The sequence below is a fragment of the Larimichthys crocea genome, chromosome X (assembly GCF_000972845.2).
Source record: "Larimichthys crocea isolate SSNF chromosome X, L_crocea_2.0, whole genome shotgun sequence".
Classification (NCBI taxonomy): domain Eukaryota; kingdom Metazoa; phylum Chordata; class Actinopteri; family Sciaenidae; genus Larimichthys; species Larimichthys crocea.
Window position 1 is genome coordinate 23,386,150 of NC_040020.1, and position 19,440 is coordinate 23,405,589.

General features: G+C 40.8%; 2 protein-coding genes across 7 annotated transcripts; one reads left to right on the top strand and one right to left on the bottom strand.

Annotated features, from left to right (window-relative positions):
- Positions 1 to 12: 12 nt before the first annotated feature.
- On the bottom strand, positions 13 to 4,899 carry LOC104927858 (uncharacterized). Of its 2 annotated transcripts, none has more exons than XM_010742036.3 (8): positions 4,783 to 4,899; positions 4,461 to 4,498; positions 4,009 to 4,115; positions 2,811 to 3,595; positions 2,114 to 2,579; positions 1,745 to 1,857; positions 1,260 to 1,346; positions 13 to 737 (listed from the first exon to the last, which is right to left on the bottom strand). In XM_010742036.3, the coding sequence occupies exons 2-8, from the start codon at positions 4,486 to 4,488 to the stop codon at positions 659 to 661; spliced, it is 1,665 nt and encodes a 554-aa protein (XP_010740338.3). In that variant the 5' UTR covers positions 4,489 to 4,498; positions 4,783 to 4,899; the 3' UTR covers positions 13 to 658. The 2 variants fall into 2 exon arrangements, with proteins under 2 accessions (XP_010740338.3, XP_019113084.2); XM_019257539.2 differs by lacking the exon at positions 4,783 to 4,899 and adding an exon at positions 4,579 to 4,769.
- Positions 4,879 to 19,066, top strand: cc2d1a (coiled-coil and C2 domain containing 1A). Of its 5 annotated transcripts, XR_003462930.1 has the most exons (30): positions 4,879 to 5,042; positions 5,288 to 5,358; positions 5,487 to 5,625; positions 5,747 to 5,850; positions 6,181 to 6,426; positions 6,605 to 6,920; positions 7,395 to 7,504; positions 7,596 to 7,668; positions 8,276 to 8,374; positions 8,497 to 8,624; positions 9,339 to 9,411; positions 9,493 to 9,626; positions 9,945 to 10,032; positions 10,166 to 10,242; positions 10,396 to 10,491; positions 11,169 to 11,288; positions 11,587 to 11,645; positions 12,571 to 12,687; positions 13,401 to 13,474; positions 13,562 to 13,620; positions 13,750 to 13,901; positions 14,253 to 14,343; positions 14,439 to 14,594; positions 14,950 to 15,105; positions 15,213 to 15,339; positions 15,452 to 15,528; positions 15,633 to 15,680; positions 16,099 to 16,136; positions 17,300 to 17,371; positions 17,506 to 19,066. XR_003462930.1 is itself a non-coding variant. In XM_027282441.1 (29 exons), the coding sequence occupies exons 2-28, from the start codon at positions 5,302 to 5,304 to the stop codon at positions 16,129 to 16,131; spliced, it is 3,009 nt and encodes a 1,002-aa protein (XP_027138242.1). In that variant the 5' UTR covers positions 4,879 to 5,042; positions 5,288 to 5,301; the 3' UTR covers positions 16,132 to 16,136; positions 17,300 to 19,066. The 5 variants fall into 5 exon arrangements, 3 of the variants coding, with proteins under 3 accessions (XP_027138242.1, XP_027138243.1, XP_010740336.3); XR_003462929.1 differs by having other exon boundaries at positions 16,099 to 17,371; XM_027282441.1 differs by having other exon boundaries at positions 17,300 to 19,066.
- The last annotated feature ends 374 nt before the right edge of the window (positions 19,067 to 19,440 follow it).

Below are 19,440 nucleotides of genomic sequence, written 5' to 3' on the forward strand. Positions count from 1 at the left end.
TATATAAGAAAAATATATGTTCCAAAGGAAAATGTTAGTTTCACATATTTTAAAAATGTCCAGTTTCATATCTCCTGTACATGCATTGAAGGATTAGAACACTATCAAACCTTTATAAGACATACAGCCATCAGCAATAACTTTACTACAGTCAACATCATGTGACTGTGTCATGTCAGTATTTTAAATTTTTTAATATATGAGTGACTTGTTCTTGTTCTGGCCTGTAAATACCTGTTTTTGAGGCATGTTATTTTATTTTGAATATTGTGCTTGTGGCTCTTCCAAAATGCCGTTTAAGCTCTTCAAACTTTGTTGAAAAAATTTGTGTGAAATTTTGTGTGTGAATATTCTATGCCAGAAATTATAAATGTCTAAACTGACAAATCTGTGTATTCTTTCAGAGAATTTAAGCAAGCGAATTGAGTGTGTGAATTGGTGATACTTAGAGAACAATACTCAGATTACTGACTTCAACATCAACCAGTTTTATTTAGGAAGAACCGAGCCGAACTGAACGTTCCAGCTGTCGCTGACAAAAGAAGAGTGAAGGTACATTTATCACAAAGTATTTAAACGTTTCTGTAATGGCACAAATGCCTTTTACCCACAAACCATTGGGGAAACAGTAAGACTTAAGAGTGACAGGGACAAATCCTCAACGTATGGAGCTCCTTGAACTTTTACTGCTGCGGCGCAGGATCTCCAGCTCTCTATGAGTGGCCATGACCTTTCGACTAGAGGAAAGCAACCAGAGGACAAATGTTCCATTATTAATTTGAATAGTTAAATTATTATTTTTTTGCACCAGATTTGATTTTGACAAGAAGCAGGGCAAATTAAGGCAGGTTGAAGATGTTAAGTAAATTATAAATGACAGAGGAGAAAATAGTGATTTAGTGAGATGTGTTGTTGGGAAAAGTTTTTAAAGAAACCTTCAAAATGCCTCTATCATTATGGAAGTATGACTGATTTCACACTTTCTAATTTGTTGCACATCAAAGCAAACCATTCAGGGCTTGACCAGACAAGGAACCCAATCTCTTTGGCCCTGGTGAAAGGTGCCAAGCAGTCTACAGCTGACAGAGCTGATGACAAACTAGCCAATTAGAGCACAGATGTGGGTGTGAAGAGGATGAAACTGACCAATGGTGTTACAAGTCAAAAGTTCAACTCTGGGAACAGGGAGGAGCAGAAAAAAAGGACAATAAAAGGAAAAAGAATAGATTGTGTAAACCAGAGATGAAGCATTTACGTACTTCAGAGAGGAGAGTTCAGTGATGAGTCCACACATCAGGTCTGTGGCTTCATAACAGTCTGCAGATCCTAGATCGTCCTCCTCCTCACTAGATGCGTAGACATTTTAGGAGTGTAAGCTTGTAATAAATCCTAAATTTGAGTTTTTTAATATCAAAAGTACTAAAATGAGTAGATATGTTAAGCTTTATGACAAAGGATAGGGTGTCTACTTGATGTAAGAAATTAAACAAAATTAAACTTGTATCTGAATTTACGACATGTTTAGATTCTCTGTTTACAATCTCTGGTGGGTGGAGCTCCTGTTTCCTTCCTGATAACACAGAAAACATTGTTTTTACAACCTGTCAATCGGTAAGTTGTTTGCCTCGATGGAAGAAGACACCACTGGGTTTCCCAGGCTTCAAGCTTGCTTACACGTTTATCTAGTTAGGCTCATTTGCTTCCCCAAGCTTAACATAACTTCCCCCATTCTGTACTTTCTTACGTCAGAGCGATGGTGTTCAGCTGTGAGTCTGACACAAAATCCAAGTACCCAGATCCAAACAGGTCAGCGTTCAGAGGAGAAGGGCCATCACCAGGTTCATCATGAGCATCACACTGTGTGCAACAAAATCAAGGTTACAAGGTACACAGTGAAATAACCTTGACTATATATACGTTTGGTGATCATGTGATCGTGTTTAAAGACTGTTAGACTGTCAGGAACAGCAATTAAGAAAGCAACTAGTTGGCTTCTCTCTACCTTTATTAGTTGCTGTCATTTAACAGGTGACTGTCATACATATTTCTGTTTGTTATGGATTTTTGTGAGCTTCATTAAACTGGTATTTTAAGTTCTGGTATGGTCACTTACACTGTCATTCCTCTCTGTGCCACTGGGTGTCAGCGAGGCCTCGCAGAGCTCCACAGAGCCACCGTTAAAGCCTCCTCCTGTGTCTAGGGATGAAGCACCTGCTCCAGCATCATCAGTCAACTCTTCCTTCTTCTCATTTGTTGCCCTGGTCGCACTATTCACCTGCAGAGGGGCAGCTTCCAGGTCCACATTTTGTGTTGGACTTTGGTCTACTACTGCTGACCCATCTTCCCCTTGTTTTATTTGGTCCTCAGGTTTTTTATCCATAATTTTAGCTGCACGTTCCTCTAGTTCCTGCTGCTCCTTCTCTTCTCTCTCCTCGGCAGGTAGATCTGACTTTGTGTCACCAGTTTGTTCTGGACCAGTTAGTATGCCTTCTTCACTCTTATCCTCTGAGCAGCCTGGATCACTCACAGTACTGGTCCCAGCTGAGACCATGACAGCAGGGCGGACTTCACTTACTGCCCTGTGTGTTAACAAACAATGTTATCACCAAGGGGGAAGTAGCAAGTTACATTTAGTCCTGTTATTTTGTTGTACAACATTTTGTGTTCTTCTCCAATGATTACACTTGACTCACTTAAGAAGCACAGGACACAACTCTTTCAACCACTGGTATTTGTTACTTACAAACTAAAAATATGAAATGTATTACATTTATTTAACATGTTTGGATTCCTTGCTACATTATTCTGACCTGTCGTCCCCTCCACTGTGGCTGGACTGAAGCTTTATATCTGTCTGCTCTGTGACGCTGCCTCCTGGGATGGGTAGTGAGGAGGGTAAGGGGGGTGAAGATCTGATCATCTCTTCCTGAGTTGTAAGGTCAGCTGTGTCCTTACAAATCTGCTTCTCGACTCTCTCTGGTCCGCTCTGCCCGTTTTCACGCTTTTGTGTCTGCAGAAAGTGAGTCCGCTCCTTCTCCGTCAGACCACACATACCCATCCTTCTCTTCTTTTTGGCTGGTAAGCCCGCTGCTGCCTCCTTTGTGATTTCCTTGTCATCAACCACAAACGCATTGCTGTGCGCTTCATGGCTCGTTTCTTGGTTTCTCTTCAAATGACACTGAGAGCTTTCCTTTGCAGCAGGTTGCTCCCCCAAAGCAGTTGTGTAGGATCCATCCTCCTTTTCACAGGTTGGCAAGAAGACCTGGAGTTGATCAGTGCATGTTAGAGATGGTGATCTGTTACACTCCTCAGCAGTTTCCTCCATGTCCTCTCCACTCTTGTTGACATGGTTATGAGAATGCACTCTAAAGCCCTTCAGCTGATGCTCAGAGTTGGGAACTGTCTCTTCTTGCACTTCAACAGCTTTAACCGTCACTTCATTTGTTGCCTCTGCATGTTTTTCTTCTGTGACAGGTTCTTGTTTGGTGAGACAAGACTGATGGGGTTGAGCTGTAATCACAGTGGATTCCTGCAGAGGAGCCTGGGGGCACTGTAGCAGTGCATCATCTGCTGCTTTATTAATCCCTTCAGTGTCCTGATATAAAAAAACAAGACTACTCAACAATTTGGCTTTAAAAGATGTAAATATATGTTCTTTTTCAATCACCTAAATATGGAAGCCCTAAGCGGTCACACATTCATACATTTTATTTCCTCTGTTTTCTTGTGATAATGGATTTATTTCACTTGTTTTCTCAAGATTTCAAGTTATTTAAGTCATTATGTCAAAACAATTAATGTTGTTATCCCAAGATAACGGGAACATTTTCTCAAGATAACAAAATTTGATTTCCCTGATGACTGACTTTGACATAATTAATTTGACATCTCGAGAAAAAGAAAGGGATAGTCTATCAGATTATTCATCATCATTAATATATTAGATTAATTAGACTAACAGAGAAACTAAAATGTATGAATGTTTGACCACTTCTGTACCTAAATTACCTGATGATGGAGAGTAGCCTGGACATCATCAGTCTCAGGGATTTCATCACTTGGACATTCCCTCTTCCTCGACCTGAGTGACCGAGGCTGGGGTGGAGATAAGCTGTCTGAACACAGGAAGACCAACTCAGATGGGGAATCACTGTAGCTGATTAGTATTTAAAATGTTTATTATTTATCATTTAGTTTTAAAACATCAGAAAAAAAAAACATTCCTATTTAACAGTAGCACATCAGAGCTAGCCCATATTATATGACATGACAGAACCTTTTTCACAGCATTTCTAATGATACTAATTAAGGTTCAGTCCCATTTCGTGCAGCAGAGACTACAGCAGCACCCTGACCCTGTTTGACCTGAATGGTATGGAGCCTCAATTAGTATCACCTGTGTTTACTGTTTCATGTCAAAATGTCTGCTGTGAGAAAAGGCCTATAACATCTCCTCTTACTGTTGTTCTTGGCTTTTCCTTTGGCCATCTCTCCTTCCCTAAAGAATAAAAAAAAAATAAGTTAACTTGATGGAAAAGATGAAAACATATAAGAAAGTATGGGAAATAATATAGCTACCTAGCTATGTTACAGCTAACTAAACTAAAGGTTTATATGGTCAAAGCTGTGAATGTAGTGAACAGCTCACATGAGCAAAGTTACACTGAGTAAGTGAAGCAAACTGAAGTATAAAGTTGGGTATAAAGTGTACTTGCTGAGGTTCAAACAACTAATTTATGCTGATTAAGACAAATTGTCGACTCGTGTTTTTTCCCCACGCACCTGTACTGCCGTGGAATGGACTCTTTACGTCAGTAATGGGCGTGTCTCGTCCCAGCCGTAAAGCGTTGCCGTTGGAGACGCTGTGTAGGAAGTGGATTCCACAGCTTGTCCGTTGGTGTTTTGATAGCACGGACAATAAAACACAGCTTCACCTTTCTCACGTTCAGCCTGTCCTGCTGCTGTTTACGAGCAGCCGCCGACTTTGAATAAGAGACCCGACTAGCTGTGATAATAACAGCGCGGTCCGTGAAGGTGACGAGGTAAACACACTCATTATATGTAAAAATCCAGTTATATGTAGGGCTAGCTGCTGGCTAATATGAGTGCAGAAGCTAACTCGAGACAAGGCAGTTAAAACTGTTGGTGTCATGACAGTTTGAATTCTAACCGTTTGAATTATGACGCATAAGTGGCTCAAAGTGCTGACTCCATGCACTGTCACTTATCGACACGTTTATTACCTCTCTCCTTCTTTTCATTGGCTCACCTCTTCCTTAATATTTAGGTCCACAACAGTCCATGAGTCGCAGTCGAAACCCCCCTCCCCGGGGTCAAGGGGCAGCCCGAGCCAAACAGGTAACAGAGCCCTCATGTCTGATAATGAGATGTGTGAATGATATCCACTGTCCGCACGTCAACAACAGGTATGATTCAGCAACTCTCTCCCTGACTTTGCTTGTGTCCGTCCTCGCTGTCTCTCTCAGATGGGGCTGCTCCTTGACCTGTCCCCGGATGGAGGGATGAACGACGACGGAAATGATGAAGAGCTGGAGGCAGAGCTGCTGAATCTGATGGGAGGGGGTGGAGGAGGAAGATCACAAGGGAAGAAAGGTGAAGGCAAAGGTGAGATCTACCTGTGTAAAACTGTGTTTTTGTCTCATGGGTGCTCATGCCTAATTTTTGATGTGCTACAAGATTCAGTGACTGTGATATATATATATATTTTTTTTTTGTCCATGTTCAGCTCCTGTTCCTATGGCTGAAATAGAGCGAATGGCAGCTCTTTGTATGAAAGACCTGGATGATGAGGAAATAGGAGATGACGATTTGGATGATGACGATCTGCTGGTAACACACTTGCATTTTGTATCTCCTTGAGAGATTAATCAATCAGTGTATTAGTTGTCAGAAATATAATATAACAATTCTAACAATGGATAAATCATTTTTCAGAGCTTCATCCAATGTGAATTTGCTGCTTTTCTTTGTCGTGTATGATGATAAACTGTATAGCTTTGGGTTTTGGATTCGACAAAGCAACGGAGTCTGAGAAATTGTGATGGGCATGTTGTCAATATCTTCTTTCTTCATTCTCCATAGAGTATAATGTTGAGTTGTTTTATCCTAATATCTGGATTTTTCTCTGAACTCTATAAATGTCTTTGTTTCTGTACGCAGGCAGAACTGAATGACGTTTTAGAGGAAGATGAGGCAGAAACTCCTGCTGCCAGCACTCCTGCCATCACGCCGACTGCTCCCAAAGTGAGCGTCACATCCCACTCCGCTCCTCCAGCTGCTCCCAGTGGTGCAACTGGGTTGGAAGCCCGCCTATTGGAGCGCATAGATATGTATAAGACGGCCATTTCCAACGCCAAGGCTGCTGGGGAGACTAGCAAAGTTCGAAGATATGACCGTGGGTTAAAGGTAAAATGGAGAAGGAAAAGAGAAAACTTCTTGTACAAGCTCAGTACAAGATGATCCCCGTAAATCTTTTGAAATTTCTAAATGAGCCTCTTATTTAAGAATCTAAAACGTAATATTGTTAAAATTTGCAAAATGTTTAAAATCTTTTGTTCATGTTTTGTTTCTTCTTACACCATAGACACTACAGTCCATGTTGACATCTGCCAGGAAAGGAAAGCCAGTCAATGAGGAGGAGATGCCGCCTCCTGTTGCACTTGGCGGAAAGCCCAACGCCACAGCCGAGTCTGAATCAACGAAAGAACGAGAACCGCCCCAGCCCACACTCATGCCCTCTCCTCCCACAAATCGTAAACCTCTGAGGGAAGCTGCGCCTACAGCTCCGAATACAAGGCCAGTCCATCTGACCCCACCTCAAAACCCCTCTGCTGCCATCACCCCAGAAACACCTGCCATCTCCCCCCTCACCCCCAGTCAGCCTGACGCACAGCACTCAGGTAAGTGCACACATGATAACATACAGAATATTCTCTGTGCGTCTTCTCTGTACTGGATGTGTGAGAATAAAGATGTGGTATTATCGTCCCACTCTAACACTTTAAACTCATTATTCAAAGGGATTCAGTGACTATTAGTTCTTTTATTTGTTTCGATTGGGTGAATACTTGATTAACAAATTAGTGGATTTATGTGACGACCATAGTACAATCCTAACGTCAAACTTAATATCTTTATCTCAAGTAGAAAATATTTCAGCACGTTGTCTTGGTTGTTGCTGTTTAGTTGTTGAACTGATCAGATCGTAATTTAAAGACTTTTTATTACTTTGGTAAGAAAAGATATATATTGTAGATTGTATAAGCAAACTTAATCCTCCTGAGCTTTTAACAAACTAGTCTCTTTGTTTTGTTTTCTATTTTGTTCTCTCTCTTATTTTGTCACACATACACGTATATCTTCCCTCCATTCAGAGCTGAAACAGGCTGTATTGTCCAGACAAAGGGAGTATAAGATGGCTGCCATACACGCCAAACAGAATGGTGATGTTGACCTGGCCAAACAGCACTACCTCACTTCCAAGGTAACATAATCATTGCCAATGTATCATACGAATTCATCTATTTGTTTGTGTATGTGTCAGTCACTAATAGTGTTGACCTCTCTTAATGCAGAGGATAGACTTGCTGGTGGAGGCACTGGATGCAGGCAAACCAGTTGACCTGAGCTCACTACCTCCCCCTCCTGGTCAGTATGTGTGTCCTGTAACCACTTTAGTGTACAGTCACCTGAAAATATGAATCGTTAGGTTTTAATTTCACATTTCAAGTTTTTCAGCCACCAGAGTTTCCTTCATACATGTAAGAGGAGGGTGAGGTGAGGGGAATTCCATTGGTTGTAACTTCAGTCTAGATGTCACAAAATCCTGCACACTAGACCTTTAAAGGAATACTTTACACAAGATTTTGTTTCAGTTACTCACTCACTATTGCCTGATTTCTTTACAGATTTTAAGAACTATCCCACATCATTAAAAAAAAAAAAAGTAAACTCCATATCTTGGATCTCCAGTTACATGTTAGATACATATATCTTTACTAGAATAATGTCCTGGGTAGTATTTACATGCATGTTACACACCTGATCACAGATCTTTATACCGCATAAATAACATGAATTACAAAGGACATTTTGAAAATTTTAAAGTCCCATGGAGTCACATCTGTGATTGTTTGTTGTGCTTGTGTGTGCCTAGCTGTGTTTTATTGTGTATCGTATTTCTTCTGCTTACCTAATTAAATAAATGTTATACTAATGATAACTCACCCTTCCACTAATGTGCGATCATTTGCAGGAGACGTAGTAGCTGTTCACTGTGCTCCTCCTCCTCCTCAGTCTTCCACTAAGCCTGCTGCCCCCACTGCTCCTGCACCCACCCAGGTGTCCACTGCTGGTAAGACCCCAGTAGCTGTGATCTTTCCTTTCCACTAGAAAGCAACACAGGGAAGATAATAAAAAAAGTTACATGTTGAATTTAACTAATGGAGTTTGCGTGTCTGTGTGTGCCCTGCAAAGACCTGCCTGCTCCCAGGAGCTTGGCAGAAGCCCTGCAGCAGAGGATGGACATATACAAGTCAGCAGCAGAGGGAGCCAAGAGCAAAGGAGATGATCGCAAGGCTCGCATGCACCAGCGCATTGTCAAGGTACACAACATCCATTTAAAACCTGCATACCTACTTTCAAAGCAAAATAATTATCTTATTAAAAAAACTAATGTATAATTCCACACTTACAGCTGAAACTAAATGAAATAAGGCATTAAATATTTTTAAAGATGCACCTTTTTGTGATGCGCTTTGTATTCCTGGCTTGGTGCTGCTGTTCGGTGGTGTATTTTTCTTTTTTCCCTGTATAACTGGTGTGTGACTCATTTTATTTTGACTGGAAATGCCCTCTGTTGCATTGACTGCAACTACCACCATTGCTTATTTTACCTACCAGAGTAACCTACAATAATGTCTGTCTTGTTTTAAGGCAGGAAATAGGAAACCTAAATTAAGTAGCGTTGAAAGAATGGACAAATACTAGGTGTGTGACATGTATATTTGTGGTTTTGTAGGAGTGGAACCACATTGATGACATTTATTCCCATGTGGGAGTTTTGCTTTTGTCCTTTCTCTCAGCGTGGCATTGTTTTCTTGTTCTGATTATCTTTATATTCAAGAAAGCCATTTTGTATATTGGTGGGAGTGGAAAATGAGGTTGTGTGCCTGCAAACAGGTTTAATTTTACTGTTGTTACATACACCGACTATCACAGAGTATTAGTACCAGTATTAATAATGTAATCATATCTGAGGGTGGAATTTTGCTTTCAAAAGTGATAACACGATTATCAATCATCTCTTTTCTTTACAGCAATACCAAGATGCCATCAAAGCTCACAAAGCTGGACGACCTGTCAGCTTGTCTGACCTGCCTGTGCCACCAGGTATCACTCTCTCTTCAGGTGTGTTTCTGTACAGCTTGCACTACATAATTACAGTGAGTCATGTGAGTGTTGCTCTTCTAGGCTGTCCACCGCTTCAGGGCTCAGAGGGGGGTCAGCAGAACTTCCTGGGTGTCTTGGAAACAGCTATGAAAATAGCTAATCAGGATGCAGATGGCGAAGATGAAGAAGAGGATGGACAAAGTGTGGCTGCCAAGGTAAAAAAAAAAAAAGAACTAAATAAAAGCACTGCCAGATTGTGAAGTTATTGCGCAGCCAAGGAATCTGATTGGTTGCCTTTTAACCACAGCTAGCACTGTTATTGTGTGCCATGTCAGTTCCCATGGTAGGTTATTGAATCATTAATGTTTTCTCTGCTACACCTCCTGCCGGTTCCATCAACTTCATGCTCATAATCAAAGATTCTTTAGTTATTTATAGAACAGTAAATTAGTCAAGAGGGGAAAAAAAAGTAAACTAACTAAAAAGTTTCTCAAAATAACCATACAGTACCTTAAACGCTTCTGTCTCTTCAGCCTGCAGCACGGCCACCTGCCCAGAAGGCAAAGTCTCCAGCTCCTCAGGCGCCTGGAGGCTCCACAGCTGTAAAACTGGGACCTAAAGGTGTGTTTAGAGTGTTGGTGTGTGTATGTACATGCTAATATACATCTGCCTGCCTGTGCATATAAAATGTGTCATACGGAGTGTTACATGACACAGTGTCGCTTCTTTTTTTCTCTTAATTATCCTTTTTCAGCTCAGCAGCAAGTTGATTTCCTGTTGCTAAGACGACAGGCTTTTATGCGCGCGGCACTGCGCTCCAAACAGATGAAGGTAAGCGCGGACTGGATTGCTGTGGCTGGATTGCCTGCCATTTGTGTTGTATTTCCGTAGATGCTGCTGCTTGTTGTTTTGCTGTAGTCTTGAACATCTGTTGTGTTCCAGTGTTTTAAAATGATTCATCTGCTGCTGTTTGGTCGTGTGTAGGACATGAGTGGAGCAGCACAGCAGCTCAGACATGCCAAGGGACTGGACCCCATGATCACCGCTGCCAAGTCGGGCCTACCTGTTGATATCAGCAAGGTTATACAGTATATATTCTCGTTTGTAACTGAAAGGCTACAAGAGGATGCGAGAGCGAGTTTGTGTATGTTGAGTGTGATGTCACAGGAGCAACCAAATCTGTGAGGTGTGTTCACAGAAAGTGAGACAGAAATAGAAGATGTGAGGGTCTCACCTTCTGTGTGTTTGTGTCTCTCCCGTGTGCGCGGCTATCTGCATATTTTCAGTGTCATCCCATTATTCATATTTCATAAAGTTGCCACTTGTCCCATATGACTTTCTTTCATATTGCTTCACTTTTCTTCAACATTTTTGTCTTCATATTAGCCACATATTTCTCTCTGACTCAGTCCTGCCGTATAATTACCAAGAATATTATGCTTGTGCCTCTGTTAGTTTGTCTTCCTGTCTGTCTGCAGAAGATCACACAGGCTTAAACAGATATTCATAATTTCTAGTGGACAGACAGATATAGGCCTCTGCACAGGAACAGCTGATTAGATTTTGGCGTATCTGTATCTATGCTTCTCAAATCCCAAAGGAATATTAGAGGGTTTGTCTGAATAGCAGGTTGGCAGATGTTTGAGATCTCTGAGTTACTTCTTGCTTTTATTTATTTATATATTTTAACATTTTCCTTTTTCCATACACACATTTTCTTTATTTCTCACCACATTTGTAATTGTCCTTCCTGACAGATTCCCAGTGCTCCAGTCAGTGAGGAGGACTACTCCCTGGCTCGCTCCCGCTCCCCTCGCTCGCCTCGCTCCAGTGAACAGTTCCATGGACTCATGGATCTTTTACGGAAGCAGCATGAGGTCACACATCTCAGTTTTCTTTTCCTTTTTTTTAATGTACAATTTGTATTAAAGTGCCTCCTAAATCTTACTGTATATCAGAGAGCAGCTTATTTTGATGTTTATATCATGTAGTAGTTATGTAATGGCCGTAAAGATTGTTCATCAATGTTCTAGTTGTGCAGCTTTTTTATTTATTTTTTTTTTTTATTATTTTTATGACAAGTTTAAAATCACAGTTGTTCTGTATCTTACTGTTTTTGGCTATTGTCTGTCTTTCTTGTCTTTCTGATCTTGTTCTGTTTATCTCGATCTACAGAGATGCCTGGCTAACTGTCAGCAGTTCGTACACCTGGGCAGTGTGTCTGAGGCTCTGAAGTAAGAGACATTCCTCATTTGTATGTTTGTAAATCTATGTGAATTTAGTTACACATTTTATCTGTTGCTATTTAAAACCTACTCCTTTCTGCTGCTAGAAGTTATTTTTAGTTTTAAATTGTAAATTCAAGCCAGTAAAAATTATAACATTAGTCATTAAATTGAATCAGTTTGCCTCAATGGATGGCACATAATAGATATTTTAATCTAATCTAGGGGATGGAGGGTATTTAAGGGTATCATAAAAACCTCTCAGGCAGCTGACTGAGGTCAGTCGACTTATTATTAAATCTACAAAATAACACATAAAATGACAACTGCCATCATTATTATATCATTATTACTGCCCTCTATTGGCTGGTCGGTCGGTTTGTGCTTGTTTTTAATATATATGTAATGAAGTATCTGTGAAGTGTGGTATCACTGTGGCAACACACAGACTTTAACCACGTCACCATAATACATACAGCGTTACTTTCATGCCACGCTGCATATATTGCAGCTTTTTTCACATATTTTCACATACAATTTATCATCACATTGCCTCAGATCCATCTATTTTCCATAACTGCTTATCCTTGTCAGGGTCATGGGGGGCTGGAACCAATCCCGGCTGACATTCTTATGTGATCCAAAGTTATCTAAATATAGAAATACATGTGATTATTTTTGCAATTAGTTGTTTGTGTAGTGCAGAAATCAGAGCTGTGTCGTGTCACCAGGGACTTTCTTTCTAAGGGAGCTTGTTGGAATATATTTTCCCTGTGCACAAACGGCATTAGTTTAATTCAAACTATTATATGTGCTTTTTAGCATATTGTTTGTATTAAAGTTGAGGCAAAATAAAACAAATTGCCATAAATAAATATGGCTCCAAGCCATCCTGTAAGACTTGTCTGTAACGACCATCTCTGTCTCTCCCCAGGTTTGAGAAGCTGGTTGAGGAGTGTATGAAGAACATAGAGATACTGAAGAATGCCTATGCAAAGGGCCAGCCAGTCCCCAAGTGCCACACAGAGGAGAGGACCTTCAACACTGTCAAGTCAGCAAGAAACTCATAGATATTCATAATATTAATTTATAATGTATTCTATTTGAATTGCACAGGCTCCACGAGGACAGAAAGAGTTTATGTCAACAGTTCTTAGTCATGAAAAGGGCTCTAGCGATCGTCAATTCAGCAGTTTCCGATCATTTTCTTGGTTAAACAGTTAATTGGTGCAATGTGACGTCCTCAAAAGTATAATTTTGTACACAAGCCAAAGATGTTCAGTTTATTGTAATAAAGGACCAAAGAAACCCGAAAATGTTTTACATTTGAGAAGCTGAAATCAAAGAATTTGATATTTTTATCCTGGTGTTAACACTTCTCAAACTGAAAATACAACGGTCAATAGATCAATCTCTTATCGTAATTTTTAAAGAATTATGAGCTTCATGTTTTATTGGAGGCTTTACACCTGGACTGAATGTATCTTTGATTATAGATAGATAGATTTTCAATGCATGCATCAGTTGTCTAATTTTGAAAACAAATGTTTTTAGACAACAAGCGGATTACATTCCCTGACTAGAGCAGTAGCTGAGAGTGTGACTCACTCTGGCTCTGCTCCAGTATCATACTAAGCTAACATCTAGGTGACTCTGGCAGTGACTCATTCAGCAGTCGGGATTGTTTGGCTCTCTGTGATTCTGACTTGTTGTCTGTCGTGATGCTGTTTCTGAATGGTCATGACTGCTGTTTTTGTTGTGTAGGATCTACTCTAATCTGACACTTAATGAGATGGTGCTGTACATCATCAGAGGCATCAACCTACCAGCTCCCTCAGGTACTGAACTCAAGCCAGCATCTTTGAAATAACCAGGCAGCAATGTGTCAAATGTATGTTCACTCCCACCTACTGCTCTGCCTTCAGGTGTCTCACCTAACGATCTGGATGCCAGTGTGAAGTTTGAGTTTCATTTTCCTAGTGCGGTAAGAATCTTTCACACTCTGTGAGTACATTATGGATATTTCATTCTGTTTATGTCAAGATGTATTTTCATGCATTCATTTATCTGTGTGTGTGTGTGTGTGTGTGTGTGTGTGTGTGTGTGTGTGTAGGAGGAGGCTCAGAGGGACAAAACCAGCACAGTAAAGAACACCAGCAGTCCAGAGTTTAAAGAGCAGTTCAAACTCAACATAAACCGCGGCCACCGGGGCTTCAAACGAGTCGTCCAGTCCAAAGGCATCAAGTTTGAAGTCATCCACAAGGGGTAAAAACCACCACAGCTTTGGGGCATTATTAATCTTATGAAACCAGATGATCAGGGATCTCAGCACCAATCTGTGGAATGCTAAACGCAAAGTAGCTGTTTGAGAATTAACTAATAAATATGCACACTCCCATTTTCCACCATAGTGAAACAAATGGAGTGAATTACTTTGTAAAATGGAGAGAGCTTTTTAAAACGTTGAAAATATTGATTATTTGGTATGATGTTCTGCTATGCAGGTTTATTGAAACTCTCTATTTGATTCCACCCAGTTTTTCACTTTACAGAAGCTGTAAATGTCATGTCTGTTATGCTTTTGTCAGTTGTGTTCTTCTCTCTTTGTGTTAACAGAGGCCTGTTTAAGACAGACAAAGTGGTGGGTACTGCTCAGCTAAAGCTAGAGGCTCTAGAAAACCACTGTGACATGAGAGAGATCATCGAGGTAAGTGCTGGAAACATGTAAACACAACTGGATACACACACACACACACGCGCGTTCACAGAAGATCTGTTTAACAGCCTGTGTGTGTTTCGTAGGTGATGGATGGACGTAAAGCTACAGGTGGCAAGTTGGAGGTGAGGGTGAAAATCAGAGAGCCGTTATCGGGAGTTGATCTCCAGCCGGTGACAGAGAAGTGGCTGGTTCTCGAACCCGTGCCCGTCCTTTCTCCTCCAGAGAGACAAAAGGAACGAGTGAGTAGATTTTTCAACCAAGCATGTGTGTAGAGTGGAGAAGGAAACTAAAGGCGAGGTTGGGAAAGGAGTGTAGGGTTTAGTGGTGTCTGGCAATGAGAAGGCAGATTGCAACCACATGAAACTCTTTGACTCAACAAAGCGTGAAGGAGAAACTACAGTGGCTGCAACTCTTAAAAAACACAATCCTATCCTCTATGGAGGCCTGGTAGGACAACATGTCGTGTCTGTTTTGTTTGAAGATGAACCTGGCCTTCACCGAAGATGTGAGCTAAATGCAGGAGTAACCAAAGCTAACATGGCACAAAAATATGTAGTTCAGTGAAGTCTCAGTGTGTGTGTTTGTTTGAATCAGGCTCCATCTCCTCGGTCTAAACCCAGACATGAAGCAAGTAGCAGCAGTAGCAGCAGCAGCAGCAGCAGGAGCAGTCATCCCAACAACTCTCCTCCACAGTATAAACTCCACAGCTTCAGTCTCCTCAACTATGACAGGGAGCGGCTGGAGAGAAAGGTATATATGTGTGTGTTTGAGCCCGTCCACAACATCCACTCCTCTAATGCTTGTAATGGCACCCCAAAGGCGTGAAGGTCTCGTCAGTCATTGCGTCTGTCTCTCAGATGGCAGAGTACCGAAAGACGCGCCGGGATCCCCCATCTGACCTCATCCATCAACACAAAGAGGTCACACACAGACTGCAGTGGCAGAAAGCGCAGCTGGAGCGAGCGTCTCCTGCTCTGCTGACAGGTAACACACAGAATACACAAAAGTATGTACACTAGCAGACTAATGACACATATAAGAATAGATCTCAACCTCTCAAGGATGTAACTCTCATCCCTCTTCCCCACATCTGCAGAGTATGAGACTGTGCTGCGCCGTTTAGTTCAGGGACTTGCTGACTCTGTGAAGAAATACTCCAGCCAAGGCAACAGGGTGAGTGCAGGATCAGGGCTGACTTGAATGTGGTTGAGTGTGTAGACATTGGGTCTTATTGTATACATGTATAATTGTATATTATTTGTATTATAATTTTATAGGATGTTGCTAAGGATGCACTTGGCAGGTTGAAGATGGTAGAGAGTGAGGTAAGACTTGAACTGTCAGTATAAAAAATGTTTTAAAGGTCCAGTGCGTAAGATCTATTTTTATGTCAGACAGAATGCAGAACTATGTTTTCTTTAGTGTATAATCACCAGACAATAAGAATCATTATGTTTTTATGACTTTAAAATGAGCATTTTATATCTACCGTTGGAGCGGGTCCCCCTCAGTGGGGTCCGCCATTTTCTAAGACCAAGTTTCTACAGTAGCCCAGAATGGACAAACTAAAAACTGATTCTAGCTAGGGCTTTGCTTTCGCTTTTTTCGCCTTCCTAGGAAGGTTAGGAGATTGCACTTCAGCAATTACACCTCTAGATGCAACAAAATCCTACACACTGGTCTTTTTAATCATTAAGCATATGCATCCATACCATATTTGTGTTCTTTTTCTCTCCGCTTTAGTTGGAATCGCTGAAAAGAAAACGCACTGGATGAGTGGAGTAAGAAGAGTGGAGACTTGGCTGAAATACTGTTATATCATCTCTCTCTCTCTGTCTGTCATACACACTCATATACAAACACTACAGTGGGTACAACCTTTAGCATGATTCTGCGCTGCTCATGTTCATGCAACTGCATGAACCAGCTTCGTAATTCTATCAATCATATAACTTGTGTCGCTTGTGGTTAGCCGCCTGCCAAAATAAAACAAATCTGTAACTACAAAGGGACACACAAATGAAAGCAAGCATTCTTTTAGCTAAAGGAGAGGCAGGTTTATTTGCACTTAGACAAGACAAACACTACAGAAAGCTGGGCTTTACAGACCTGCACTCATTTTTTTTATTTCAATCTTTCTTATGAGAAATGTTGGTGAAGAGATTTATCAGACTTAAAGTTTTACATTTGACACCAGCTCAGTGTCTTTTGGTGTCCAAAGATGACCAAAAAATTGTGCGTGTGTGTGCTCTGAAGTGTGTTTAACCAATGGACTGAGGTGTTTTTAACCCCTTTTTCCATATTTTATGTGTGTAATGAGCTTAATCTAATCTGTCTGCTACAGTGTTCCCAGATTACAGTAATCTGCTCCGTTTGGAGTGATGTGATATGGGAATAAAAAAAAAAAAAACAGCGCTCCGGGGTGCTGCAGCCTACATCCCATAATGAGGGATTAGTGTTTGTGTCACCAAGGAGACGACTAGATCAGACGTAGAGTCGCCTTTGGGGCTGGGGAGAGGGGGTGTTAATGGCGTGCCGTGAATGTGGCAGAAGCTTAGCTCCGCAAAAGGATTGCTACTACTTCATCATCGGTTGTTTCTTCTTTGTTGTCTTCTTCAGCTTCACTCTCGTCACACTAATTCCTTCATAGTTTATTCAGAGTCGTGAGTAATAGGCTGCTCCGTTTGGATTTTCTTTAAACTCTTATTAACAATATTAAGTCCATTGTGCTGTCGATTAGAAAATAATTAACAGCTGCTGCGTCAGTGTGCTGCTATTTTCCACAGATTTTGGCATGTGCAGTTTACAAAACCAGATTCTGTCCCACTGAGCTCTCCAGTGGCAGCACAGTGGATACTGAACAGTCTGCCCACAGAAAGACAACCCAATATGTGTCAGTAAGGCTGGATAATTGCTCATTTCTATTTCTGTTCACCCATCATAGGCATCCTTGTCATTTCTCTCTACTATCCACTTTTTCTTGACCGTCAAGGAAACAAAATTCGGACGAAACCTGGTAAATTTTATAAAATGTGTGACGAGTGCAGGCGCCTTGAAATGAATCATCATGCCACAACAACACTATATGTAAAAAAACAGCAATGTGACAAATGTGTCACACTGCTGCCATGTATTCTCTGCTCTGTTTAGTGCTCTGGACAGATGTTCCTTCTGTGTGCTTGACAACCTGACAGCAGACGACAGCAGATGCTGTTGATCCACGTTGATTGCATGCGCCCGGGATGTAGCAGACTACTTCAAATGAGGAGTTGTCTATATTTTATTTGACTCTACATTGTGGATGATGTCTGTTAACTTTACTAATAATCTTTTTTTTCGGTCATGTGACAAAACAGCATTATGTGTTGTTGTATATGACGCTGCCTCGCCCCATTAGCAAATAATCCTGGATAAAGTTGAACTGATGTCGTCATTCATGTTGATTTGTTTTAATGTAACGCCCCCACTTTTTTTGTTTATAACTACCTTCTGACTCTTATGGCGCCTTTGATCAGCTGATACTGTTTTTAGACGGGATACAGTAATGATCTTAGTGACATAATAACTTTAATATGGGATGTCACTTAAAGGATCATATCAGTGTGTTTGCTCTTTCACTACAAGCCACGTACATGACAGATTTTAAACGCATGCAGGACTGTTCAAAGAAGCCAATAGTTTGAAAGTCATTTAGCAGACCTGAAACTTGAGTTTAATATTTGGTCCACTGTATTCCATCAAGACTGCGTAAATGTTTGTCGAAGTGACAGCTTCAAATTTCTTGTTTTTGTCTAAACGCGGCTCCAAAACCTCCGAGGAGAGATTCAGTTCACTCACATAAGACAAAGCAATCCTCAGTTCAGAAGCTGGGTATCGGGAATGTTTGGTGTTCAGTCTTGAAAAATACATTTCTTAAAAACAGCAACATGTTTTACAGATGGGACCAGCTGTGATGTAAACTATATGCAGTTTTGTAGTAAGGGAGCTAAAACATGCCAAACTGTCGAAGCTCTCCCTAACGCACACACAGAAAAATGCGACAGTGCAGCACCCCTTTCTTTCACTTCAAAACCTTTAACCCCTGTGTCACTTCAAACACACTCCTGCCACATCACCCCACTACTCGAGTAACCTCGCGGCCTCTGAGGCTGTCCTGTTGTCATGGCAACAGGCTCATCAGCATTCAGTGTTGTAGTTGAATGGTCAGGACCCGGGAAGAGAAACATATTGTTTAAAGTTTGTCCATCTGGTGACTCAAAGTCCTTTCTCGCATTTTCAAGACACCACCAGCACACACTCCTCCTTCTTTCTGTTTTTAAAGTTTGTTTGCCTCCTTTTTCTTGTCCTTTTTTTCTGCTCTGTAATCTGACTACACTCCATTTAAAAAGGAGAAAGTTGGATGGATTGTTTATTATGTTTGTCCTGATCAGCTGCAGTATACATGTACTCATCTGGGCTTGGGAAGTAACTATCATTGAACCTAATGACTTTTTTTTTTTTAAATCTGTTATGTCAAGTAAGGGCAATCAGTATAAATGTAATATTTATATACAGTAAATATACAGCATATTATGCACTGTCTCTATTTTTAAGTGTAAGTCATGATGATCTGTGCAGCTCTACATGGGGAATGTATGAAGGCCTGATTGTTTAGGCTTTATTATCTTAAGTATGAGGTTGGTGTTAACATGAATAAAATTGTGAAACAGCACTGAGTTTTTGCCTTCATTGAATTAATAAATCATGACTTTTCACCTGATTAAATCCAATGATCTACAGTCTGTGACTGATGATGGAAGAACTTTCTGCACAGTGTACCCCACCCAAAGCCCCCCCAAAACTGTAATCAGATGCAGTACCCCACCCAAAGCCCCCCCAAAACTGTAATCAGATGCAGATTTATGGGTCTGTATCTTTAAATCCTTTTATATATTGAATTGAAATATATGTGTTTATGGACATTCAATATGAAACATGGAATATTTACCTGTTTGGTGTAATATCAATACCTTTCTCTATTTTGTCAACATCAAATGGTCGAGCTTGTGTCATGGCAAAGGAAAGGGTTCAAGTAAAGCCAAGGAG

Bases quoted from the DNA above. Each gene is read 5' to 3' on its own strand.
- LOC104927858 (XM_010742036.3), bottom strand. From the start codon at position 4,488: ATGGCCAAAGGAAAAGCCAAGAACAACA. The intron at 1,858-2,113 runs GTAAGTGACCAT...TGTTGCACACAG, and splicing joins GCACAGAGAGGAATGACAGT to TGTGATGCTCATGATGAACC. The intron at 738-1,259 runs GTACGTAAATGC...GCTTTCCTCTAG, and splicing joins ACTGAACTCTCCTCTCTGAA to TCGAAAGGTCATGGCCACTC.
- cc2d1a (XM_010742034.3), top strand. From the start codon at position 5,302: ATGAGTCGCAGTCGAAACCCCCCTCCCCGGGGTCAAGGGGCAGCCCGA. The intron at 15,340-15,451 runs GTAACACACAGA...CCACATCTGCAG, and splicing joins GTCTCCTGCTCTGCTGACAG to AGTATGAGACTGTGCTGCGC. The intron at 15,529-15,632 runs GTGAGTGCAGGA...ATAATTTTATAG, and splicing joins ACTCCAGCCAAGGCAACAGG to GATGTTGCTAAGGATGCACT.